Here is a 27,582-nt window from a genome sequence, read left to right as displayed (position 1 = left end):
CCCCCCCCACCCAAGGCCTGGAAGGACTTCGTGTAATGTACTGCGAGTGGTGAGGGGAAATGTCTTCTGTTTCAGCCTTATTTAGTGTCTCTGACAAAACGGGCCTCGTGGAATTTGCCAGAAACCTAACTTCTGTTGGTTTGAATCTGATCGCTTCTGGAGGGACTGCAAAAACTCTGAGGGATGCAGGTCTGGCAGTCAGGTAAGACCTAGCTTAGTCTTTAAGGTAAGTCCAATCCGAAGACCGGAGAGTGATCACGTTGACCCGAAAGGAATGCACTCCGGGCAGAGTGAGCGAAAGGCGTCACTTACTCCTTCCAGCAATGCTGGGAGGTTGGCACACTGCTTACTCACTTTGCAGAAGAGGAAAGTGAGGCTCAGATTTAGTGACTTGTGCTCAAGTCAGTCAGGCGCTCAGGGTTGAAGCCCCAGGAATCCCCGTTTCAGAGCACTCTTTCTTAGCTACTTCCTAGAGAAAATTTAGGCGGGCCATTTGTTATTAAACCCAAATTATATGATGCCCGTGATTCCCATGATCTGTTTGGACTGGCTCTGTAGTGAAACTGTTGACATCATGAAGATTCAAGTCTTCCTGCATTCCCTTACCTTCTCTGTTAATGATACGAAGGCACAGCTCTTTCATTCATTCCCTTCTTCACAAGCTGTTCCCTACCTGGCTAAGTGATGGGAAGAAGGAGTGATAAAAGATAAATCAGCTGCCATTCCTGACCTTAAGGAGCTGGCATTCTGGTGGGAGAGGGAGGAAGTAACTACTGAGGGGTAGAAAATGAAAAAGGCTATAGGACAGCTCTAATAAATGGCAGTGGACTTTCAGAAGAAGGACCTACCCACTCTTGAAATATAGTTTAGGAAAGGAGTGAAAGATGTGTCTGCTTTTGTTGCTATATGAGAAATTTTGCTTCCGGCCCTCTAGGTCAGACTACTTTTTTAAGTTTATTTTGAGAGAGACAGAGACAGCTGTGAGTGGAGGAGGGGCAGAGAGAGAGGGAAAGGGAGAATTCCAAGCAGGCCCTGAGCTGCCACCGCTGAGCCCAGCCTGGGACTTGAACTCATGAAACCGTGAGATCATGACCCAAGCCAATAGCAAGAGTCCAATGCTCAACCAAAGGAGCCACCCAGGCGCCCCTGGATTACTACCTTTTTAATTGTATAACGCCTTCTAAAGCAGTATGTAGCTTTCCTAAATTTGACAGGTTCAAATGGCAAGAATGCCTTACTTTGTTTATTAAATAAATGTTTTCTACTTTCCAAAGTCTTTTTGCATCATCTCTCTGATGTTCTCATAAGAACCCTGTAAGAATCGTGAAAGACAGGCCTGCCTTTTCTGAAGAGCAGCAGGGTGAGAATCCAGTATCTAGTCTGCTCTTTTGGAGCATGATGGATGCTGTTGTAGTTGAACCTTTCAAATTAAGCAAGCTCCTCTTCTAAGCCTTTTTTTCTCCACCAAACTTTGTATTATGGCACCATTTCAGACATAGGCAAAAGTAGAAAAAGATAATGAGCCCTTATGTTGCCTACCCATTCCTGTTTCAGTACTTGCAGCTCTTGAGTCTTGTTTGAGCTCTGCCTCCACTCACTTCTTGCTTGCCCCCATTATTATAGCCATGCATTTCTTAAAAGTTGGGGATATAGGAGCGCCTGGGTGGCTCAGTCGGTTAAGCATCCAACTTCAGCTCAGGTCATGATCTCGCGGTTCGTGGGTTCAAGCCCCGCATCAGGCTCTGTGCTAACAGCTCAGAGCCTGGAGCCTGTTTTCAGAATCTGTGTCTGCCTCTCCCCTGCTCGCACTCTGTCTCTCTCTGTCTCACTCTCAAAAATGAAGACTAAAAAAAAAACTTTTAATTGAGAATGTCAATGTATTTCTCTCCCATTAGAGTATGAGACTGTTCACACTTCATATTATACACAGACACACTGTTATGTAATCCTAACAACAGCTTTTTAGTATAGATAGTATTATCCCTGTTTAATAAATAAGGAAACTGAGGCACAAAGAAGTTAGGTAACTTGCCTGAGTTCGTTACAGTTAGGATAGCTAGTAAAAGGCAGAGCCAAGTTTTCATTTCAGGAAGTTAAGGTGGAGGTTTGAGGTAAACTGGTGAGATTTTAATTGGTGACTCAGCAGCACTGAGCATGCAGAGAATTTTTGAAGACTGCAGCTGTTCCATGCACATTCTGGAATACAAAGGAGCAACAAGCCTTTTAATGGCCCACATGGCTTTTCATTCTAAGAATAGATCTGCCTTCTCTGTGTTTAGCAATCATCCTCAGTTAGAGAAACTGGATTTTATATCCTGAATGCCAGGAAAGAGAATTTTGAATTGGGCAACATGATGTCACCAGTTTTTGGTTTATATAAGGAACTGTGTGAGTCCTTGGTCAAAAGCCGGTCATCCGCAGATGGCCCTTCATCAGAAACTCTACCCAGGAAATTCCGTATCCTACTGGAATTTGCTGCTTTATTTTTTTTAATGTTTGTTTATGTTGGGGGGGGGCAGAGAGAGGGAGACAGGATCTGAAGCAGGCTGTGCTTCAGGCAGTGAGCATGACATGGGGCTCAAACTCACAAACCCGCAAGATCTTGACCTGCGTTGAAGTCTGACGCTCAGCTGACTGAGCCACTCAGGTGCCCAGGAATTTGCTGCTTTAAAATATTTATTACTTTTTTACTATAAAAGTTAATGTACGTTGGTTGTAGAAAATTTGAAAAATGTAGAAAACTATAAGGCCAGTAGTTTATAATTCTGCTTAACACACTGATGCTTCCTTCCAGTCTTTGTATAAACACCTGTTTCATTTCCTTGCTCAGACAGAAGAAAGTTTTGTTTCTTGATTTTGTTCACCTAACGTTGTCCGCATTTTTCATGTCATTAAAATCTGTTTGTAAATCAGGCTGGGGGGTAGGGGAGCTCATGTCAGTTTGTTGAAATAATCAATGTTTAAACATTGTCTTGCATTTGACCCTTTGTCATATTTTGAGATTTTTTTCCAGCTTATTGTTTTCTGTATAAAACTTCTAACATTTTACATAGACAGATCTATTAATCCTTTAATGCTTTGAATACATTCCTTAGTATTTAATTTTGGAATTTCTGTGATTATTTTAAATGCTCAGACCTTTGGGGGTATTTGGGTGGCTCAGTCGGTTCAACGTCTGATTCTTGATTTCAGCTCAGGTTATGATCTGACGGTTCATGGGATCGAGTTCCACATCAGACTCTGAGCCTGTTTGGGATTCTCTCTCTTTTCCCTTCTGTCCCCTTCGCATGCGTGCACTCTCTTGAAATGAATAAATAAACATGTTTTTAAAAAATAATCAAACCTTTAATTCATTGGGAATTTATTTTTGTGTGGGGTAAACCAGTATTGTTCCAATATGAACACCACTTTACTAAAACACACTGTTTTCTTTTCCCACTCATTTGATTTGCCATCTTTATGCTTATTTAACCTTTTTCTTTTAATTTTTAATGTTGTTTATTTTTGAGAGAGAAACAAAGTGTGAACGGGGGAGGGGCAGAGAGAAGGAGACACAGAATCTGAAATAGGCTCCAAGCTCTGAGCTGTTAGCACAGAGCCTGACATGGGACTTGAACCCATGAACCTTGAGATCATGACTTGAGCTGAAGTTGGACACTTAACTGACTGAGCCACTCATGCTTGTTTATGAATTCTTGTTTTTACTTTCGTCTGTTTCTGAGATAAAGATATTTTTAGTGCTTTTTGTATATACTGTTATTTATCAATTAAATGTGTGGCTTATGATGTAGTTTCTGAATTCTGAAAATTTAGGCTCTGAAAAATTCCCCCAAATGAGAATAATAGACGTAATGTTGGAAGGTGCTGTGGAATAGCGTAAAATGTAAAATGACGGTTCAGCAGAAACAGCAATATTCTGCTCATCTATTTTCAGAGATGTCTCTGAGTTGACGGGATTTCCTGAAATGTTAGGGGGGCGTGTGAAAACCTTGCATCCTGCCGTCCATGCTGGTAAGTGGTTGGTACCTTCAATTTCAAATAATCAGTGGTCTTCAGGAGTATTTTGGTTGATTACTTTGTAGAATAAGTGAGGAAAAAGGTAGGTCATAAGCCCTCCCAAGAAATTACATGAGTCTATATTGGTTTTGTCACATTTTCTCCTAAAGTTCATAATACGTTAGGACCTGTTTAGAATCTTGTATGCTTTATTATGTGATGGATACACACTGTTTTCCTCTGCTTGCTTTTAGTCCTGACCTGATAACTAATTGAGAGTGATATTTTTCTCTGTAGTTAATGGAAATGTTTCAGTTTCATGTGTGAAAGGACTTTTATTACATTCCACAGTTAGGACAAGGTATCACAGTGTAACTATCAAAATAATTCTTTTTCAAAGCATGTTTGTTTTGTTTATTCATCTGAAACCAAGATTACATACTAACCAAAAATGGTAAGAGATAGGTATATAATTACCAGTTATAGTAAACATTGGGAGAATAAAAGGCTGACAATCACCAGACAAGCCACTTACTTATGGGAACACATACACTAATGGACCTGGCAGTAGTTACATGAAAATTCCTTCTACATTTTGTTGCTTAAGAAAAGGGGAGTAATCAGCGTCACTCAGCATTAGGGAAATATATATCAAAACCACACTGAGATACCACCTCACGCCAGTCAGAGTGGCTAAAATGAACAGATCAAGAGACTATAGATGCTGGCGAGGGTGTGGAGAGACAGGCACCCTCCTACACTGTTGGTGGGAATGTAAACTGGTGCAGCCGCTCTGGAAAACAGTGTGGAGGTTCCTCAAAAAACTACCCATAGAACTCCCTTATGACCCAGCAATAGCACTGCTAGAGATTTACCCAAGGGATACAGAAGTGCTGATGCAAAGGAGCACTTGTACCCCAATGTTCATAGCAGCACTGTCAACAATAGCCAAAACATGGAAAGAGCCTAAATGTCCATCAGCTGATGAATGGATCAAGAAGATGTGGTGTATATATACAATGGAGTACTACATGGCAATGAGAAAAATGAAATCTAGCCATTCATAGCAAAATGGATGGACCTCGAGGGAGTCATTCTAAGTGAAATAAGTCAGGCAGAGAAGGACAGATACCATATGTTGTCACTCATAGGTCCAACAGGAAAAACCTAACAGGACCATGGGCAAAGGAAAGCAGGGGGAAAGAGTTGGGGAGAGGGAGTGAGGCAAATCATGAGAGACCTTTGAATCCTGAGCACAAACTAAGGACTGAAGAGGGAGGGGGAAAGAAAAAGGGGGGCTGATGGTCATGGAGAGGGGCACGTGTGGGGAAGAGCACTGGGTGTTATATGGAAACTAACTTGGTAATAAACTATTAATAAAAATAAAAAGGATAAAAGAAGACAAAAAATTAAGATAAGAAAGAAAAAAGAAAAAGGGAGTGTTGGGTGTGCATGGCTGACTCACTTGGTAGAGCATGCAGCTCTTAGTCTCAGGGTTGTGAGTAAAAGCCCCATGTTGGGTGTAGAGATAACTTAAAAAAATAAATCTTGAAAAGGGAGTGGGGGATGAGGAACTGATACAAAGCTTTTTAAATATACCCCCTAATCTTAATCTTTTACTATTTTGTTTTCTTTATTAGGCAGTATGAGAGGGTTTAACTTGATTGATGGGACTATGTTGGAAAGAAGTACCTTATTCTAATGTGGTTTTGGGGAACCTAATACTTTAACTTTGTTAAATTAGGAATCTTGGCTCGTAATATCCCAGAAGACAATGACGACATGGCCAGACTTGACTTTAATCTTATCAGGTAAAAATTTGAAGTTAACATTTTAATACATTAAGGATCAAAGACCAGCAGCATGCCAAACATGGTGACCCCCTTCTAAGACCAAGGTTAATATTAAGTTTAGTTTCTTATTCACGCACTATAAATATTTATTGAATTAACTTCTATGTGACATTGTATGTAAATAAGCATTTTTAGTTTCACCAAGTTTATGTTACCAAAATTCATGTTTAAGCTAAAAAAAAAAACAACAAAAAGAACTTTCTTTAAGGAAGTTTTGACCCAAATTTTGGTACATGTTAGCAGTGTAGTGTGTGCATAAAAATATACACAGTTTCTTCTCAAGGTATATAACTTTATTCAGATATAATTTCTATACCATATAATTTCCCAATTTAAAATATACAGTTTGGTGGCATTTAATATATTCTGAGTTCAGCCATAACCACAGTTCAAATTAGAACATATTCATCATCCCCTCACCCAAAAGCCCCCATACCCGTTAGCATTTATTCTTAATTTTCCCCAAAATCTCTAGCCTATGCAACCATAAGTCTGTTTTCGGTCTCCATGGACTTATCTGTACGGGCATGTCCTACCAATAGGATCATAAAACGTGTGGCCTTTGTGAGTGACTTCTTCTCATGGTTTCAGGGTTCATCCGTGTCCCGGTATGTCCCAGTACTTCATTTGTATAATTACTGGGGCAAACCATACCTGGCTGCCGTGTGTGCCTCTTTTCTGTATTTTGCTGGATTCGGTTTGCTGGGTTTTCATTGAGGAACTTTTTTTCCCGTATAGATAAGATATTGGTTTCTATTCTTCTTGCGATATTTTGTTTGGTTTTGGTATCAGGGTTATAAATACCAGGCAGTGTTTACCCTCTTCTGTTTTTCTATTTTTATTAGTTTTTACCAGTTGTGCTTATTTCACCGGCTGTGAATCTGCCCACAGAGCCCCTCACCTTGCAGGCCCAGTCATGGAACTCTGCTCCACCGGTTAAGTTTAGATTAGTTCTGTATCTTAAATTATTCTTTTAGCCTTGTTACCGCCATTGTATATGATCTTTCCTAAGACAAAACAAATAAATACTTCACCCTTAGAATGGTCTGTCGTTTTTTCATCATTGTCTCTGACCCATTGGAAATAGAGTCTAAAGTTGAATGTCCAAGGTAATAGTGATTGTATTCCAAAATCAGGATGTTATCTGTAGCCTTATATTTTGCAAATCTGTTAAAATTTAAACACATTTTTAATGGCTGGATCATACAATAGGTAGCTAAGTGTGCCTGAGCAGCAGCATCGCAAAATGATTTTGAGAGCACCTGCTGACCAAAGCCACATATATTTACTTGTGTTCTGCAACAGTGGGCGCTCCTAATGTCTCAACATAACTTTTTAGAATTCTAAAATGCCAGGCTTATAGTTTATATTTTAGATCTTTAGACTCTTGGGTCGTATTAAAGCTACTGATTGACTTCTATGAAAACCCCATAAAGTTTGTGTTTCTAATGGCAGCTAAATCCTTTTTTTTTTGGCTTAGGGTTGTTGTCTGTAATCTGTATCCCTTTATGAAGACAGTGGCTTCTCCCGATGTAACTGTTGAACAGGCTGTTGAGCAGATTGATATTGGTAAGTTAGAAAAACTGTATTTGAGAGGCACCTGGGTGGCTCAGTCATTTGAGTGTCCAACTTAGGCTCAGGTCATGATCTGCTGACAGCTCAGAGCCTGGAGCCTACTTCTGATTGTGTGTCTCTTTCTCTCTGCCTCTCCCATTCCCATGCTCATGCTCTGTTTCTGTCAATAATAAATAAACATTAAAAAAAAAAAAGAAAAACCATGTTTAAAAACTGACAGGGGAGGATTGTTTATATTTTATTTATTTATATTTGGACTATTTACATTTTATTTATTTTTACTTTGTGATATTTTAAAATTTATTCTTTAGAGAGAAAGAGGTGAGGAGGAGGGGCAGAGGGGGAGGGAGAGAGAATCTTAAGCAGGTTCCACGCTTGTAGAGCCCAGCATGGGGCTCTATCCCACTTCCCTGGGGTCGTGACCTGAGCAGAAATCAAGAATCGGATGTTCGGGTGTCCTGGGTGGCTCAGTAGATTAAGCGTCCATCTTCAGCTTGGGTCATGATCTCACGATTCGGGCTCTGTGCTGACAGCTAGCTCAGAGCCTGGAGCCTGCTTCAGATTCTGTCTCTCCCTCTCTCTGACCGTCCCCTGCTCATGCTGTCTCTGTCTCTCAAAATTTAGGAAAAAAAAAAAAAAAAAAAAAAGACGTTCAACTGACTGAGCCACCCAGGCACCCTTGGCTATTTACATTTTAAAAGATATTTTGATGTTCACTGAAAATCAAAAATTTGAGAAAGCAGAAAATAGTTACTGCTCCAACATTGTGTTCTGTAATAACCATAATTCATCTATATTTTCTAAGCTCTTTCTTTGTGTAAGTTTCACCTGGGGTACGTTTTCTCATTTTTTTAAGTCAAAAAGTAAAGTAGAAATGTGTATACAGTGACTTTATTTAAAGGAGATTAAACTCCTGGAAATACAAATTGTTTTGTTCTTCCGAGGTGGGGTAACCCTGCTGAGAGCAGCAGCCAAAAACCACGCTCGAGTAACAGTAGTGTGTGAGCCCGAGGACTACGTGGCCGTGGCCGCAGAGATGCAGAACTCCGACAGCAAAGACACCTCCTTGGAGACCAGACGCCAGTTAGCCTTGAAGGTGGGGGTGCACTTTTATCGAGTGAAGCGTTTGCCAAACCAAATAGTATTCCGTTTTTACTAGATCATGTCACTCAAAGCCTCTGCTTGGAGCTGCTATCCTTTTCCTGTAAATGAAAGGAACCAAGCATTACAGAGGTATAATGTCAAAATGTTGGAAAAGACTTGGAAAGTAAATGATTTGTTGTGTTCATTAGGGATATTGGATGTCTTCCCTGCATGGATGTGTGGGAAGGAGTGTGGTTTTGCTCTGTGCTACCTAAAACTCTTCTTGCCCCACCTTTGTTAAGTGCTGTTGGGATTTCACAAAATTTATACTTTTTGTAGGCTTTCACTCATACGGCACAATATGATGAAGCAATTTCAGATTACTTCAGGAAACAGTATAGTAAAGGAATATCTCAGATGCCCTTGAGGTATGGAATGAATCCTCACCAAACTCCTGCCCAGGTATATACGCTGAAGCCCAAGCTTCCCATCACAGGTAAAGGTTGTGTGTTCCGCGGCAGAGTTGGCTGGGTGTGGCCGTGGGGGTGTGGCGTTCTCTGTTTTATATCTGATGTGGTTCACGTTGAGAAGGTAAATGAAATTACGTCATGCCTTCAAAACCACCTCAAGTCTGAGGTGCCTGGCAGTCTGAACACAATCTGTTGAGACACTTATGGGTTCTGGAGAGAGGTCAGGTTGGAGATGGAGTCTGAAATGTCCTTGGCATGTAGATGATTTTGAAGATGTGGGACAGGATGGATGGATTTCCTAGGAGAGGTCCAGATGAGGAAGGGCCACCCGAGGAGCACAGGCTGGAAGTCCCGTAGGGCTCCACCTGGTTTGGAATGCTGCTGAGAACGGGAAGGCAACTGTTCGGTCCAGTCCGGGAATTTCCTTGGAATGATGGCTCTGGAAGCCCAGGCGAAGTGGGCCGAGATAGGGATGTGAGGTTAGCGGGTAACAGTAAAGATAACTTTGAACAGGAAAATCAGTTAGGACTTCCATGGGTTTGTAGAATCAAAAGACGCTATTCACTTTGCTGTTTTTTATTCTTGAGGTGGGCATTAGAGCACGTGCTACTGTCTAGTCGGGGGTGTGGTGCGGAGGACAGGGGAGAGAGCTGTGGGTGAGAAGGCCTTGGGGAGGAGCGCTGGCCTGCGGTGACCTCAGGGACCGCTCTCCGCAAACCCTGGGAGGGCAGGTCGAGACACGCTCGTCCGTGCAGTGGAGGCAGGAAGACGCGGGTACTCCTGTCTGCTTCTCCTTTCCCTTGATAGCAGCTGGGTGAGAGGAGCAGGGAGCAGGGTGGGAGATTTGAGGAGAATTTGAAATACTCCTTTCTTTCCCCTTCCCATTCGCTGGATCACGTCCTTTTATTACCCTACTTCGTACACATTTGGAATCTCTTCCTCACTGTCCAGGCCCTGTAGTCACCCCAAAAGTCTCCCAGACTGCAATAATGCTCTCTGCTTGGTCTTCTGTTCAGCACAGAATAATCTTAACCATGTAAATCACGCGACCTTACACCCTATTTGAGACCATTCATTGGCTTTCCCTTTCACTTGACTACCTGTGTGTCCCCTCCAGACCCTGGTATCTGACTGCTCTTCCTTGACGTGCTCCCCGGCCCCTTGTTTCCACTGGGTCCCCAGGCACAGTGTGCAGCCTTTGCTCTACTCTTCAAGGTCTTTTTTGTCATTCAGACATCACCTTAAAGTCCCTCCTCAAGATTTTCTCTGATCACCCAGACTGAAGTAGCTGCCCATCACACTTTTCTCACCACAGTTGTGTTGCATATGCAGTGAAACCTTGGTTGTGCCAGAGACATGCTTGTAATCCAAAGCACTTGTATATCAAAGCGAATTTCTCTGTAAAAAATAAGGGAAACTCCTATGATTCCTTCCACAGCCTAAACATAGGCATTATAAATATGATTACAATACTGTAATATGATACAAAATAGGAAGAAAAATTAATTAACCTTTACTTACCTTTGAAAACCTTCATGGGTGTGAAGGAGACGCAAGAGGAGGGTTATTGTATATGGCGACTTTCATTATCACTAACGGAATCACTGCTGTCTATTGGTTCAGTGGAATCCTTTTCTTTTTGTGCAGCTTTAACAAGGAACCCATCTTTTGCCTCCTTTTGAGGATTTCACAGAAATTTGACATTGCACAGTCATTAAGCAGATCCATTGCTCACATTGCTACGGCCTTATTTTGCAGTTTTCCACATTTTACACATCTCCCTAATCTCATTTGAAGTGAGGGATGGATTTCTCTGCCTTTTTCTTTTCCTTTGCAGACGAGATACAGACATAGACTGTTAAAGTCTTGCAATTTCAGCCCCTCACATACCTTGTTCATACTTTTTGATGATTTCCTTCTTCCACCGTAATCACCATCTTACCGCCTTTCTTTTCAGCCTTTTCCTGCATAGGGCCATTGTATACACTCACATGGATGTTGACTACAGTCCAATATTAATAAACTTGTCATACACTGTATTGAATATAACTGGCAATAAGGAGCAGAGAAGAGGGTCTGTTTCTGGAGGCAGCCTGCCCTAGAATGGGGCAAAGCATTCCTAAGCTTACTCCTGAATGGAAAAGCAAAGGACCAGAGGTGCTTTGAAGTGACAAAAAATACACTGGTGCCCGTTATGGGCACCAGCCAGCATTTTGAAAAAGCACTGATTTCTGCCAAACACCGTGGCCCGAGACCAAGCATCGGAGCCTGGGAGAGGATCACCACATTCCCTCAGCGAGAGAGAAGAACCATTGGCTCAGTTGTGATCATGTGACCTTCAGCATCACGCGCTATTTGTATTACAAGACATTGCTCAGTTATCAAGTTAACATTTATTAGAAATGTTGGCTCGTCTTTGATAATACTCACAGAACAAATTACTTAGGATCCAGGGTTTTTGTGTATTTATGTTTTAATCATCTTTTCCCATTTAATCATCTTCCCCTGAGAGCAGAAATCTCATCCTTGTTCATAGCATCCTGTTTGTCGCTACATCCTCGGTACTTAGAATATTACTTGGCATGTTTCCTAGGTATTCAATTAACAATTAGAAATTTGACATTTTCTATGAATTTTACATCTAGAATTTCTTAAAACAAAAGAAATTTTCTTGTTTTATCCTTAGGTATTTCCTTCTAATTATGTTTCCCATTTAGATTCTGAGACAAGAGATACTTCCGTGTACTTTCAGTTCCCATATTTTTTATTTTCAAAAGTGATTTTATTCATACTGGTCAAGGGAACTCATTTTTAGGAACATTTTATTTTTTTTAGTAGACTTAATTTTTTAAAGTAGTTGTAGATTTACAGGAAAATTTCTTAGAAAGTACAGAGAGTTTCCAGACATTCTCTCCCTCTGAATCGCCTCTCCTCAATTTCCCCCTTTTACATCTTGCATTAGTATGGGACATTTGTTAAAATTGAGAAGCTAGTATTGATTCATAATTATTAACTAAAGTCTGCTTTACATTAGGGCTCACTCTTTGTGTTGTATATTCTATGGGTTTTGACACATACAATGTTGTGTATCCACCTTGGCAATGTGTAGAATAGTTTCACCAACTAAAAATTCCGTCCATTCTACTTCCCTGACTCCTACTGCCACTCATACTTTAGTTCTGCTGTTTCCATGATGTCATATGGTTGGAATCCTACAGTATGTAGCTTTGACACTAGCTTGTTGTATTTAGTGTTCCTCCATGTCATTTGGTGGCTTGAGAGCTCATTGCGTACTTTTAACCATATTGCATGTTATGTGGATATCTGATAGTTGGTTTATCCATTCACCTCTTGAAGGACATCAAAAATGGAAAGAATTTTTTAAGGTTATGAATGAAGCCATTCAAGTCCAGGTTTTTGTGTAATCATGTTTTCAAATCATTTGTATAAGTATGTAATGTTTTCTCTTATTGTTTTCTACTTATTGCCTACCTTGTTTCTTCTCTGGCTCTCACATAAGCTCTATGAAGACAGTGATTGGGGGACGGGGCATAGGATGGGCCAGCTTATTCATTGATAATATATCCACATGACCTAGAACAGTGCCCAGCATTGTTGTGGGCACTCAGTAGATATTTGTTAAAGGTTTATTTTTATAAGTATGTATCATCCAAGATAATGCAAAGGAAATGCAGTTGGTTTTTAATTAATGGCTCTCATTTTTTTGGTAGGTACTGAATTTATCATTTATTCACAAGAAATAACAGCTCCTAAAAAATCCTGCTATTGTCAAGAAAACAGGCAATGAGAAACTCTGAAATTATAATCTTTTTAACTGCATTTCAACTTTAGGCAGAGCCTACTGAGGCTAGTATAAAAGAGGAAAATCCAGCGCACCCCCCCCCCCACAGCTCTTGCATTAGTTTGTAATAATGTTCTTACACTGACAAAGTTTATGGATTAGATTTTGTACTACCTCAAGAATTGCCATGATTTTTCTATCTTAGTTCTGTACTGAAGTGGATTCCTGACGATCACTGGTCTTTTTCCTTCTCCTGTTCCTGAATTCACTATTGGTTTATTTCTAGATTGGCTAGACTTGGTTTCTTCAGTAGCATATAGCGTTTGTGAGTGTGTATGTATATTCTTTTGGGGAGGCAGGGTGAGGCAGGCTTAGACTCTGGTGTTTTTGGTCTCTTTTTTCATCAGGTTCTTTTATGTTAGTGTACGTGTTTGCCTTTTAATTAATTATACTTCTCTGAAAACATACTTGTGCAGCCTTGACCTAGGTTATTTTGTCAGAAATGTATATATCTGACTTTATTGATCCCACTTGGTAACATGTTGTTTATGTTTCTCTATGTAGTTCTAAATGGAGCCCCTGGATTTATAAACTTGTGTGATGCTCTGAATGCCTGGCAACTGGTGAAGGAACTCAAAGAAGCTTTAGCCCTTCCTGCCGCTGCCTCTTTCAAACATGTCAGCCCAGCAGGTAAAGCACTGCTTTCTGGAATGCTCTGGAACTGTTACTTTAGAAGGAATTGACATGTTCTAATGTGAATATAGATATTCTCTAAAGCCTCAAATCACTTTTTTCAAGTCTGTTAACAGTACAGAATATAGTAGTGTGACAAAATCTGGTAATAAGTTAACACGTAGATGTGTTATTTATGTACATGTAATTGTGTAACATTACCGTGAGATACAAGGATCAGGAAATCACTTTTTTATTGTGGAAATGTAAAAAAAACTAAAGTAAAATGGCTTAATGCAATATTGACAGAATTTTTCCACAAGGTTGAAAATGGAACTGAGTAGATATAAAGTTCTAGGGACACCTTATCTGTAGCTTTTTATGGCCATTGTATGAGATACATTTTTACTTCTACGTCTAAGTCAAGTTGAGCACCTAGTTCTCTGAAGCTTACTGGATATTAAGGTGATATAAACAGGAAACAAATAAATGGTATGTGGTATCAAGCAGGATGGAGAGAGTCCGTCGTGAAGTAAATTAGCTTCACAGACGTGTGGTGCTGGCCGACTCTGGTTGTTTTCAGTAGCCAGAGAGAAAGATTGCCCCTCCTCCCACTGCCCTGCAACTCGATTCTTGTGTAGTGATCTGGCCAGATTTCTGTATCATGCGGCGTGGGCGCTAGAGAGTGTGCCGCGGAGGCGAGATGTGAAGAAAAATGGTGCCTGGGACGCCTGCGTGGCTCAGCTCCTTGAGCGTCTGTTCTTGATCTCAACTCAGGTTTTGATCTCAGGGCCGTGAATTCAAGCCCTGCATTTGGTTCTGCGTTGGGCATGAAGCCTACTTTAAAAGAAAGAAAGAAAGAAAGAAAAAGAAAAGAAAAATGTTATCTTGATTTAGGAGATAGGAAGTGGTAACTTGAGACTTGGGGGCTTATTTTATGATTTTCTGTTTCAGGTGCTGCTGTCGGAATTGCACTAAGTGAAGACGAGGCCAAAGTCTGCATGGTCTATGATCTGTATGACACCCTGACGCCCGTATCCGCTGCATATGCCAGAGCCAGAGGTCGGGACAGTAGTAGGGCTTTTGTTTGTTTGAAAGAGAATATGTTAGCCTAAGTAGACTAAAGTAATAATACCTCTTGTTTCAGTGTAAGATTTCAAATTATCTTTAATTTGTTCCTTTATTAATACTTAGGAATGACTATAAGTGCCTTAGAATAAATTCGTTTACAAAAGTATGTGCTTATATTTTAATGTAATAAATGGAAACATAATTGGAATTTGGTGCATCTAATTTCACAATAGGCTATGGGGTACACTGTATTGTTCAATATATGACTAAAATTGTATGCTTGTTTTAGCTGCACTAAATTTGGTTAGAGTTGTATTTTATAGATTTCAGAAATATCTAATTCATGAGGTTAATAACCTGTGAATATTTCTGTAACATTCATGGAAGACCATTGAGAAACTTGATCACACAGTTCACCTTCCACCACAGGGTTAGCAGACTGGCTCATGGGCTAAGTAAACCCTGCCTGCCACCTAGTTTTGTAAACAGTTTGATTCAAACAAGGCCATGTCCCTTTGCTGATGTGGCTGATTTCTACAATGGTACAGCTGAGTAGGTGTGAGAGCTCATGTGCCTGCAAAGCTTAAAAAGTATTTGCTATCAGGCCCCTCACAGGAAGAGTTAGCTGAATGCTGCCCTAGAAGGTAAAATTGAAGAATACTTTGTTATGATCATTTTAGTTAAATGACTTATTAATCTGTTATTTAGATCTTACATACATAATAAAGTTAGATTTAGAGAAATGGATTTTATATGATCACATTGGGGTTTTTTTAAGCATCTTTCTCTGTGCAGGGACCATGTGTGATGCACACTGTTCATTTTAATTTTTACTCACAGGGGCTGATAGGATGTCTTCATTTGGTGACTTTATTGCATTATCTGATATTTGTGATGTCCCTACTGCAAAAATTATCTCCAGAGAGGTTAGTGGACATTCCTATATCTTGATCCATGCATAACTGAGTAAAACTCTATTTATTTGTTCATAGTTTTCATTAAAACTATGAGTTATTCATTTATTCTATTTCTAGATTAAATTTATCGTTTAGAATGTTCATATTTTAGGTAGAACATGAATCCTCGACGGAATTGTAATTTTGAGATTTAGTGACTGCTTCAAATGGATATTTTACTATTATGATAAAGTCTTAATTTATATATTTTTGTTTTTTATATTCTGTGGTAGTCATTATCTTAATGCCAAAGTTATTGTCTCTTAAGAACAGAGGATGATATAATAATAAGCTTTACTGTAAACCTTTGTAGATCCATAGTGAAAGAGATATATAGGGGAAGATTATAAACTACTTGGAAAACTAATCCCTATTAGTTGAATACCAAACAGGCATTCTGGAAAGGTGGGGTTTGGGGCAAGGAGGCAGACTGAGAGAAAACAAAGATAGCTCAGATAGCTCGGGGACATTCAGTTGCTTTGGGGATTCTTCCCATGACCACCACCATCCCACTACCCTCTCATCCACAATGGAGCTGACAAGCTGCTGTTTTATGTCCTAGCACAAGGCTTTGTCCTAAGACTTTGCTGCCTTTCAAAGATGTCATATCTGGTCTCTGTTTTGCTCTTGAGGCACTTGCGTTGCCTAAGGTTATTAGCAAAGAGGTAATCTGATGCCCAGGTCTTGCTGTTGAGGACCGTGCTTTGCCTAAGGTCATTTTGCTAGTATTGGCATGCTCTTTCTAGTGCAAAAAGCTTCATGAACAGGATAGTGAGAAATCCTTTTTCTTCTTAAGGTACATGTATTACAGTGAGTCATTTGTATCGGTTTAAGTTTTGAAACAAATGGCCAGAAACCCTGACCGGATAGCAGGTTAAGTAAGGTTAGCTGTAGAACTCTGTTCTAATACCGGCTTATCTTTTTCAGGTATAGGTGCTGGCATTATCTGTTGGAGACAGAAATCAGAAAATGCTGCTGCATTAAGACAGATAATTGTGTTTAGATTGCTTAGGAGGTGTTCCCTAATTTTTGAAAATAGAAATTAATGTTTAAGGGTCGTGTGGGTGGCTCAGTTGGTTAAGGGTACAACTCTTCAACTCAACACAAGATCAAGCCCTGTGTTGGGCTCTGCAGTGAGCATGGAGCCTACTTGGGACTCTCACTCTCTCTCTCTCTCTCTCTCTCTCTCTCTCTCTCTCTCTCTCTCTCTCTCTCTCTCTCTCTCTCCCCTTTCTCTCTCTCAAAATAAAAACTTTAAAAAATTAATGTTTAATATACTTACAGGTATCTGATGGTATCATTGCCCCAGGATATGAAGATGAAGCTTTGAAAATACTTTCTAAAAAGAAAAATGGGAGCTACTGTGTTCTTCAGGTTAGTTTAATTCATGTTTGAAATAGGAATTTGCTGTTTTATTTTGTTTCTTTTCCCCCATATATAATTTTTCCTTTATGATGACACCCTTTTAATTTATTCTTTACTGAAGTTTCTTTAATTCTTAGTCCTACAGAGTTTTTTATTTTTCTTACTATTAACTTTTGGGTTTAAGATGAGGGTAGCCTCCTTAGTCTTAGTTTTAAATTAATACATATACATGGCTTCCTATTCAAAAGGTATTAAATTTAAATAGTATTTGATGAAAAGCCTCCCTGTCCTTCCCTTTTGCCACTCTGTTACCTCTTTAAAAGTAATATTTTAAATTTCTTGCTCATCTTTCCTGAAATAGTACTTTTTAGGAAATATTTGCATTTCTTTTTCTTGTTGTTGTTGTTTTTTCCTCCCGACACAGATGCATACAGTCTGACCATCTGGGGAGTCTGCCCAGTAGATAGCTAGTCACCAGTCTGCAGGCACTTCACACGGCCGGCAGTGAATCAGGACCGGTCACAGTCTGTGTACAGTGAGAGCTTTGATAGGTCCTGCTCCTCTTTGAGGACAACCTCAAAGGGATTTCCAGCTTTGTCTTTAACTTCATCTCCTTATCGGTAGGAGATAAAAATGACAGCTCATTGCAGCTTTAGTTTCCCATTATGGGTGAACATCTCTTCATATGTAAAGTATTTTTAATTTATTTTTATAAATTATCTGATCTTATTCTTTGCCTGTTTTTCTAATTGATGAGATCTTTCCTTACTGATTTTTACACACTCTTCTGTATTAGGGACAACTAGCTCATAGGCTAAGATCAATATTGATGCCTGGCCGTCCTATTATACCCATGCTGAAGTCATCTTACACGTGCTTAAATGAAAAAATGAATATAAGCTTGCTTATAATGGTTTTTTTATATGTAAATTAAATGAAAAATGTTAAAGGTTGTAGATGTATTGCTTTTGACTCTAAATTTGTATTTTAGATGGACCAGTCTTACAGTCCAGATGAAAACGAAGTTCGAACTCTATTTGGTCTTCGCTTAAGTCAGAAGAGAAATAATGGTGTCATCGACAGGTCGTTATTTAGCAATGTTGTGACCAAGAATAAAGATGTAAGTTTGAAAATACCTGAACTGTATGCTAGCAACTCAGTGAGTGTTTTTAATATTTATAAGCTTATGCATTTTTAAGGCTCATATTTAAAAATGGTTGATGTGCAAATGTCTAGCTCATTTTTTAGTTATCAAGCAAATTTGATCGCTTAAAAAATAAATGATGGGATTATAAGCTTATGTGCATGTGTGCATAGAGGTACTTGTCTTCATTTGTACATAAATGGGATCGTATCTCTTATGATTCTCTTCTATAACTTGCCTTTTTTTTCCGTGCACAAAGTCACAAATATGCTTCTGTATTGATAAGTGTAGATCCACATCTTCATTTGAAAGGCCACATGGCAGTTCGTGTATAGATGTACTGTGATAGATATTTAGATTGTCTCTATTTTCAGTGTGATGATGAGTGTGTTCATAGAGTCAAGTTTTTGCTTTTGTACTATTTGTCATCTTTTCGGAAGGACATATTCCTAGGACGATAGTGGTGATTTTGCATATGTGCCCTATCATTTAGTACCCATAACACTCTATGTGGGGTGGAGAAGGATGACTGTTATCATCTCTGTTGTAAAGACCACAAAACTGTGACGTCAGGTGTGGTTAAGAAATTTGCCCCAAGGTGAAGCGCGCGCCTGGGTGGCTCAGTTGGTTAAATGCCCGACTTCACCTTAGGTCATGATCTTGCAGTTCATGGGTTCAAGCTCCGTGTTGGACTCTGTGCTGACAGCTCAGAGCCTGGAACCTGCTTCGGATTCTGTGTCTCCCTCTCTCTCTGCCCTTCCCCAGCTTGCACTCTGTCTCTCAGAAATAAACAAACATTTAAAAAAAAATTTTTTTTTTTAAGAAATTTACCCAAGGTTACATAATATGGAAATGGATGTCTGGTATTTCTTTTTTGAAATCTCTTAACTGGACCTTCAATTTTGAAGGATGTCTTTTCTGGTTCTAACATTGGTTCTACTTTTTTTTTCCCCCAGTACTTCAGATGTGTGACTATATTGTTTTGTGGTCTTACCTGCTGGTATGTCTGGTATTTTTGATTGAATGATTGGGCACTGAACGTGAAAAAACTATAGAGGGATTTTGAAGGTATGGATAGTATTTTTTTTCCCTCCAGAAAGAGCTGACTTCTACATTTGGCGGGCAGATCAGGTGGAGTCAGATCATCTTGATCCTGGCAGGAATTAAGCTGATTTGAGTTTGGGCTTAACTCTTTGTAAGGACCCGTCTCTGGTTCACCCCTCTTCTGGTGAAAGCATCAAGTGTCTGCTAGTGTCACTTTTCCCTGGTGTACTAAACTCCATTTTTGCCACTTACTCCTGTAACACTGCCACAATTTGTGCTCAGTTCCTTTACCTTTTAGCTTATTGCCTTGCAACTAGAAAATGTTTGAATCAAAAAGCATAAATGGCTACATTCTTTTCTTTCTACTCCCTTTATCTCTGGGATCTTTGCCTCTCAGTACTTGCTTTTACTGCCTCCCTGTTGAGCTTGTCTGTCCTGAAACAGTATTGGCCTAGATTCCTTAGTACCTCTGTTGACAACCCTGCCTGCGTATTGAGACTCTTACTTTTGTAAGTTTTCCTGGTAGGTTTGTAGGTATTGGACAGATAGCAGTACTTGATAGGTTTTGTGCCTCTGGCTGTACTAACTTCTATGTTTTTTACAGAGTGACGTATGGTTTTAATTCATCTATTATCTAAATTCTTCTCTGTGTTTTTCGTATGTATTTTTAATTAGAAATCTGGAAACTGAAGCAGAAGAGTGGTGGTTTCATCTTTCCTTGTATCCCCTCTCCTTTGAAAACAGTGTTTTGTTAACATCTCAGCCTCAAAATCCTTGTGGGTCTAGAGCAGTGGGAGAAGCACAAGGAGTGTGCATTAAGTGTTAATGAACATGGTTGAATTATTTCCTTTTCTATTTTTCTTAAATAATGCTTTAATTTGTTTTAACTCTTTGTGCCATGTCTGTATGACTGGATTCCTTCACTCCCATCCCCATACCCCTCCCCCTTGAGAGGGCTTGTAATTCTTGATCCTATCTCAGAATACCAGGGTTACGTATCAGGTCAGACCTGTAGGAGAGCTGGCTTCTGTTATTAATCTTTCTTAGAACCAAAGGAATAAGACATATAGTTCGTGACTCAAATACAGACAGGAAAGGATATACTACCTTAATACTATCTTAGAATAAGAAATTCTTAAGAAATTCTTTTAATTGAGCTTTTTTAATGTTGAAATAAAAGTGAGAATTCTGGATTACATGCACTGTTAAGAATTCCCATGTACCTTTGCCCCATTTCCCCTGATGGTAATACAATGCCTTGTAACACTGCAGTACAGTACGACAGCCGTGGTAATGGTGCTGGTACAGGCGAGGCACAGAAGGAATGCTCCCACCCCCTTAAGGGTCGCTTCATGTTGCCCTCTTACAGTCACACCCCTTCCTTCCTGCCTCTACCCACTCCTGAACCTTGGATGACATCTGTAATCTGTTCCCCCTTTTATAATTTTCATTCATGGTACATTCATGAGTGGGTTTTTATGTGGAACATAAGTTCTCATTCCTCTGTTATAAGGGCCTAGGAGTATAATCGGTGGCTGCTGGGTAGTATCCTAGTCGCATGTTTAGTTTTTTTAATTGCCAAACGGTTTTCCTGAGAGCCTGTGCCAGTTGCCTCTTACACCAGCAACCTGTGAGTGATCCAGCTCTCTGCGTCCTCCCTAGCTTTTAGTGTTGTCGCCCTGTTTTAGGTAGGTGTGCGGCAGTATCTTGTGGTTTTATAGCATTTTCTAATGGCTAATGATGGGTGTTTTTTACATTTATTTTGCCAATCTGTGTATCCTTTTTAGTGAAATGTCTCTTCATGTCTTTTGCTCATTTTCTAATTAGATTGTTTTTATCACTGAGTTTTGAAAGGTCTTTATTTAAATACTAGTCCTTTTTTGGACCTGGGGTTTACAAATCCTAAGTCTGTACTTTGTCTTTTTTCCTTTAAGGTTTTGTGTTGTTTTTTTTTTTTTAACATTTATCTATTTTTGAGAGACAGAATGAGCAGGGGAGGGGCAGAGAGAGAGGGAAACACAGAATCCAAAGCAGGTTCTAGGCTCTGAGCTGTCAGCACAGAGCCCGATGCGGGGCTTGCGCCCATGGACCGTGCGATCATGAACTGAACTGAAGTTGGATGGCCAACCGACCAAGCCACCCAGGCACCCCCTGTGTTTTATCTTTCTATATCCTCTTACTACAGGTTGCAGAATGTAAGTTTTAATTTTGAAGTCTGATTTTACTTTTGATGAAGTCTGATTTTTCACTTAGCTTATTGATCAGTTAGCTGCTGCTTATAGCCTTTGTGCACATAGATAATCCTTTTCAGTTTGTATTTGCTCTTTATATTAAGTATGGTGACATTTTTGGCTATAACAATTTATTCTGTTAGGTCTGATAGTCCAGAGATATTTTTAGTAGTTTCTACTTAGAATATTCTAGACAAAGCAGAAAATGATCCTACTTTGATTTTTCCTCAACTGCCGTGGCTGTGTATAGATATCACAGTTGTGACATCTGTGAAAATTATTCTCAGTGTTCTTTCTGAACATGAACTTTCTCATGTTTCCATATGTGTTTCTTGGTACTGTGGTAGAGAAGGTATTATTTGTCAGTTTGGGAATGGATGTGGTATTTCACAGTTAGTGCGGGGTGTAAACAGGCGTAAGCCAGGGTTGCTGAACAATGTCATTAGAGTCCTTGATGCATTAGGTGCTGCTGCGTTCCACGACACATATGCTGAGTGTTGATCTTGTTCAGTAAAACACATAGTGTTTTCTGCGAACAATTGACTTCATTCTGTCATTTGAATGATACAACTACATCATAGGTCTATAAAAGCAGTGATCTGTAAGATGCTTAATGGTTTTCAGCGGAGCCACACATTCAACTGCAGTTGACTGTCCTGTGTGTTTTTCAGTTGCCAGAATCTGCACTCCGAGACCTCATCGTAGCCACCATTGCTGTGAAGTACACGCAGTCTAACTCCGTGTGCTATGCCAAGAATGGCCAGGTAACCGAGCTCTCAAACCCACGTCGGGCAGACGTGTTTTTCAAAAAGATACTCCTCCCTCAGGCACTACTGCTTGGAAAGGAAGATCAGCCAAGTTTTTCTTCTCTGGGTTTGTTGGTATCTACTCAGTAACGTGGTGGACTGTTAAAGCTAGTGATGGTCACAAAGTGTCTTTGGAATGACGTATTAAAATTGGTCGTATTGCTTCTTGCCCAGACTGAGTTGGCACATTTGGGTTAGTGGGACTGGAATGGCTGCTATAAAAAGAGTTTATTCACTCCCCTCCTGATCGGTGTAGTATTTCCAGTGAAGAGAGAGTCAAAAGTAGTTCTGCTTCCTATCATTCCATATTTTTGTAGCTTGTTGGATATTTGTGCGTTTATTTCTAAGGTTATTTTACCAAGAATCTGCAGACTACAAGTTAATGTAATCTTCTAAAATCAGGTTTACTGTGACTGTGTGTGTGTGTGTATATATATCACAGTTGTGACATCTGTGAAAATTATTCTCAGTGTTCTTTCTGAACATGAACTTTCTCATGTTTCCATATTGTGTTTCTTGGTACTGTGGTAGAGAAGGTATTATTTGTCAGTTTGGGAATGGATGTGGTATTTCACAGTTAGTGTGTATATACACAATAAAATTTACTCTTTTTAAGTGTCGAGTTTTGAGCAGTTTGCCCATGTTATGTAGTTACATGACCACTACCACAGTCAAGGTATTGAAAGTTTCTTACAGGTATTGAGCAAGATGCTTGTTTCCTCTGTGCTGAGCCCAGAATGCAGGACTGAGCCAGCTCCCCCTGGGGGTCACTTCTGACTTCTGGACTGCGCCGGTTCTGGTTTCGCCGTAGCTTCCACAGCCTTGGGGGTCTTTCTCGCAGTGTCTTGAGCTCTTCTCTTGGCATGTGCTAAATTATTTGTCCCATACATGGGGGAGGGAAAGACAGTGTGAGTATGAATTTTCATGTGACCTGAAGACTCTTTGAAATTTAGAATTCTAGTGATTGTTAACTGTTAAAAGATTGCTTGTCTCTCCTAACAAAAATTTGGGGGATTGTGGTTACTGGTCTCCTTGAACTAAGGTCCTAATAAGTTCCAGTGAGTCTGTGCCTCTCACTCCTGGTGCCTGAGACCTCTAGGAACTTTCAGAGTATTAATTAACAGCTGTACTGAAGAGGTAAAACATATTAATAGTAGTTATAAATGTCTACCCTCACCCTTAATAAATTAAAAATTATTTGTATTTTGGCCTGATACTTTTTTCCACAAAATTGGTAGATTTTAGGAGACATGTACAAAAGAGCTGTTTAAAAATATGTTGTTGGAAAAGAGATTCATCTTAATGTTCACGTTCTTCAGGTTATTGGCATTGGAGCAGGTCAGCAGTCTCGAATACACTGCACACGCCTTGCTGGAGATAAGGCAGACTGTTGGTGGCTTAGACATCATCCACAAGTGCTTTCAATGAAGTTTAAAACTGGAGTGAAGAGAGCAGAAATCTCCAATGCCATTGACCAGTATGTTACTGGGACCATTGGCGAGGTAAGAGTCCTCGGGTTTGTAAGTGGAGTACACTGGTACGCTCACCCTTTTCTGTAACAGGTATTTTTCTTGAAATTTTACATTGTCTAAAATTATAATTCTAAACTTTTTACCAGTTCTCCATTGTCTTCTGTCCTTAACATTTTCGTTCGTAGTTCATCCCTTTCTGGTACCACAGAGCTTCCTTGTCTTTTAAAATTATAGCCATTGGTTTAGTTTTATACATTTATACTTCCCCTGTTGGTTTTGAACTTTTGATGGCAGGGACTGTTTTTTCACCTATCCTGAGGCTTCTGTCACAGAGCCAAGCATGGTGCTTGCTTCCTGATAGGTGTGTATTCAACACGAAATACACATCATCTGATAAAAGGCAACCTGTGTCTTCTCCCCCTACACTTTCTTCCTGTGCCATTAAAAACTCAATCAGTTATTTCACATTTCACATTCAATGTCTTCTATTTTGAAGAAAGCATATGGGAGCATTAAAATTGCAACTGTCCGTGCACCTGGATGTCTGTCAGTTGAGCGTCGACTTTAGCTCAGGTCATGATCTCACGGTTCATGAGTTCAAGCACATCAGACTTGGTGTCAGACTGCCTGCACAGAGCCAACTTCAGATCCTTTGTCCCCGTCCCTTTACCCCTCCCCAACATGCACTGTCTCAAAATAAATAAACATTAAATATGAAATAAGTAAATAAAATTGGAAATCGGAACTGTCAAGTAGCCTGCTAAAAAATATAGAATTTAACCCCATTTTTGGACATAGCAAATGTCAGTAAATCCTCTATGGAAATCAAAAGAGAGAAGTCTGATAATCGAACACTCGATAGTCCTCTGAGGAGGTAAGTCAACCACACTATGTTGTCCACAAGTTTGGGACAGGAATCCATGACATAAGTGTCACTGAAGAATTTGCCTTATAACCACAAAGTACTTAAAACATAAGCCTTTTTTTTTAAACTTTAATATTTGTATTTCCCTGTTTAATACTACTAGTGAAATTTTACTCATAGTTCTGGAAAAATCTTTATATGTATGTAAACGAGAGTGAAAGGCATGTTGTTTAAGCCAACAAATCATCCAAAATAGAAGCGCCTTTTTAAAAATATGAATACCACGAACCTTGATTCATCTATATGACTGACTGTAGACTTGAGGCTATGTGAATACAGTTCTAGAACATCCATTATCATCTGTTTGCTTGTTTTGATACTGGGATATAAAATAGATTTAATTTAGGCTGAGATTAAAAAACAATATATTTAGAACAAATTGATTTTGAAAGTAAATGATATAATCTTTATTTAGTACACTTAGGATTATTTTTCTTCCCTAATGAAATGTTAAAAGCATCAAAAAAAATTCTAGAGATGTAAATTGGAATGAGTCATTATTTATAATTAAATCCTGGGACAAATGCCTAAGTGCTTTCTGGCATTCTGATTTGCATGAGATAGTGCTGAAGATCATATCCAAAGTCCTTCTCTCCCCTTTCCACCCCTTCTCATAGGATGAAGATTTGGTAAAGTGGAAGGCATTGTTTGAGGAAGTCCCTGAACCACTAACTGAAGCAGAGAAGAAGGAGTGGGTTGACAAACTTAATGAAGTTTCTGTCAGCTCCGATGCCTTCTTTCCTTTCAGGGATAACGTAGACAGAGCTAAAAGGGTAAGTATGGAATTGATGTATTATGACGTAAAACCATTTCAGAATCCCTGCTTTTGGTGTTTTAGTTCTGTGTGTTTTCTATCCAAGTTATGGCAGTGTGAAATATCAGTAACATTTAAGTATTTTACGTTTCCATTTGATGTGTGGGTCACCCAAATCCAGTGATTTTGCTCTTTTGGCTGAGTGAATCAGTCTGCATTGTAAGCCATTGTTAGCTTGTCCGTTGTAGAAGAGGGTTTTGATTCTTGCGTGTCTTCACATGAACTTGTGTCTTGAAAGTCAGTGTCTCTTCTCCCCGCAGAGCGGCGTGGCGTACGTTGCTGCCCCTTCTGGTTCTGCTGCGGACAAAGTTGTGATAGAGGCCTGCGATGAGCTGGGGATAGTACTTGCTCACACCAGTCTCCGGCTCTTTCATCATTGATTTCATTGCACAGTAGTTTCTGGTTTGCTTATGTGTAGATGTTACATTCTAACAAATGCCTTTTTTAAAAATAAAACATTGTCTTAGTCTGTTGGATCCACTGCTTTTGGTTGCATTTAATTTCTTGAAGTTATAGGCTCTCTAGCATGACAAACATTACCCACAAATATTTGTGTGTAAGAAATCCTGGAGTATCCCTGTCCCCTGGAACTCAGCTCCTCCCAAAACATTGCTTGTATGAAACATTGCAAATCATTAAGTAAGCCGGAGAAACCGACCGGACACGGGAGTGAGGTAACGTGAGCAGCCTGCAGCCTCGCTGCTTTCCCCACAGGGCATTCCACTCACGCGGCCTTCCTTTTAGCCACAGTTCAAACAAGCTTGGTTTTCTACTTTCTCAATACACAGCACATTGCAGTGTGGGGTCTAGAACCTTAGAGGGGATGAATAAATAAGTCTTCTGTTGGTCATGTATATATACGAGTAATACTAGTACATACTCTTCCCTTTGTGTTAAATAAAATGTTACCCATAATATTTGCAAGCCCTTCATGTCCCTTCTGGAGGCCCGTAAAAATGTAATCAATGTTTGTTCTTCAAAAGCAGACCCAGCATTCCATGTACAGGCTTATTACCAAATGTAGGACACAGTGGGACAGCAGTGCCTTCCCACATCACAGAATGGTGCCCTCGTGCCCTGCAGAGGTGGCTCTGATTGCCGATATATGACACCTGTGGTCAACTAAAACCTTCCGTTATTTTTCATCTTAATAGAGGGAGTCCTCTTTTTCCGTGTCTTAATCTACCTCCTCCCTAAAATGAAATTTCTGAAATTTTTGGTTTTCTTAAGGTCATCCTTCCAGTCATAATATGGACTAATTTTCCAGCTCTCATTGAAAGAAGGCTGACTTGTATAACTAATAATATTCAAAAAAATACTCTGTTGGGGCACGGGGGTGGCTCAGTCGGTTAAGCCTCCGACTTTGGCTCAGGTCAGATCTCACGTTCATGGGTTCAAGCCCCGTGTCAGACTCTGTGCTGACAGCTAGCTCAGAGCCTGGAGCCTGCTTCCAGTTCTGTGTCTCCCTCTCTCTCTGCCCCTCCCCTTCTCGTGCTCTGTCTCTTTATCAAAAATAAATAAAACATTAAAAAATTGAAAAAAAAAACAAACAAAAAATACTCTGTTAACTTCTGGGGCTAGGTCCTAAAAGGCATTGCAACTTCAGGCTTAGTTTCTTGGATTACTTGGCCTGGGATTGGCAACCACCATGTTGTAAAGACATTTAAGCAACCCTCCACGAGGAGAGGAACTGTTTTGGCAGCACTACGTGCCAGTTCCATAAGCCAGCTGCCTTGGAGGTGGTCCCTCAGCTCCAATCTCCGGCAACGTCTGGCTGAACCTCTTGAGGAACCTGAGACAGAACTGCCCAAAGGAACTTCTCATGAATTCTTGATCCACAGAATCAGGTAAGTGTTAATGTTGGTTAAAGCCACAATGGTTGAGGGGAATTCGACAGTAATAAGTAGCTCATCTAGGTTTTGGCTTATAAATTGATAAGTGTGCGTTCAACATCCCCACCTTGACTGTTCTTTAGCTTGACCAAGGGTTAACACCAAGGGTATAATTATCTAGACAATGTGGTTGCTATATTTAACACGGTGTTGCCTAACCATGCTTAACACAGGTATTCTTGAGAATGGTGCTTACTACAAAATATATTAGATAGCAATACCAGTGTCCAAATTTATGAAATTCATTTATTCTGTAATTACTGTTTTACATTTGCAGAAGAGGACTGTGTGAGAGCTGAAATGCCACCCTCCATTACTTCCCAGATACGGAGGAGCAGTATTTTTTTTTTTTTAGGAGCAGTATTTTTTAATATAATTTATTTTTTTATTATTTTTTGGGGGTATTTTTAT

At 39.8% G+C, this 27,582-nt stretch overlaps 1 protein-coding gene across 1 annotated transcript; it reads left to right on the top strand.

Moving 5' to 3' along the window:
• The first annotated feature begins 44 nt into the window (after positions 1-44).
• Positions 45-25,755, top strand: ATIC (5-aminoimidazole-4-carboxamide ribonucleotide formyltransferase/IMP cyclohydrolase). Its single transcript, XM_029933899.1, has 15 exons — positions 45-202; positions 3,935-4,011; positions 5,741-5,807; positions 7,330-7,418; positions 8,369-8,520; positions 8,847-9,003; positions 13,344-13,469; positions 14,406-14,513; positions 15,363-15,448; positions 16,763-16,852; positions 17,835-17,963; positions 21,934-22,026; positions 23,388-23,570; positions 25,083-25,238; positions 25,540-25,755. Exons 1-15 carry the CDS (start codon positions 60-62, stop codon positions 25,657-25,659), a joined length of 1,776 nt encoding a protein of 591 aa, XP_029789759.1. The 5' UTR covers positions 45-59; the 3' UTR covers positions 25,660-25,755.
• Positions 25,756-27,582: the final 1,827 nt, after the last annotated feature.

Source organism: Suricata suricatta, chromosome 3, assembly GCF_006229205.1.
Source record: "Suricata suricatta isolate VVHF042 chromosome 3, meerkat_22Aug2017_6uvM2_HiC, whole genome shotgun sequence".
Lineage (NCBI taxonomy): Eukaryota > Metazoa > Chordata > Mammalia > Carnivora > Herpestidae > Suricata > Suricata suricatta.
The sequence above is the reverse complement of the archived record's forward strand: the minus strand, read 5'-3'. Positions and strand labels throughout refer to the sequence as shown.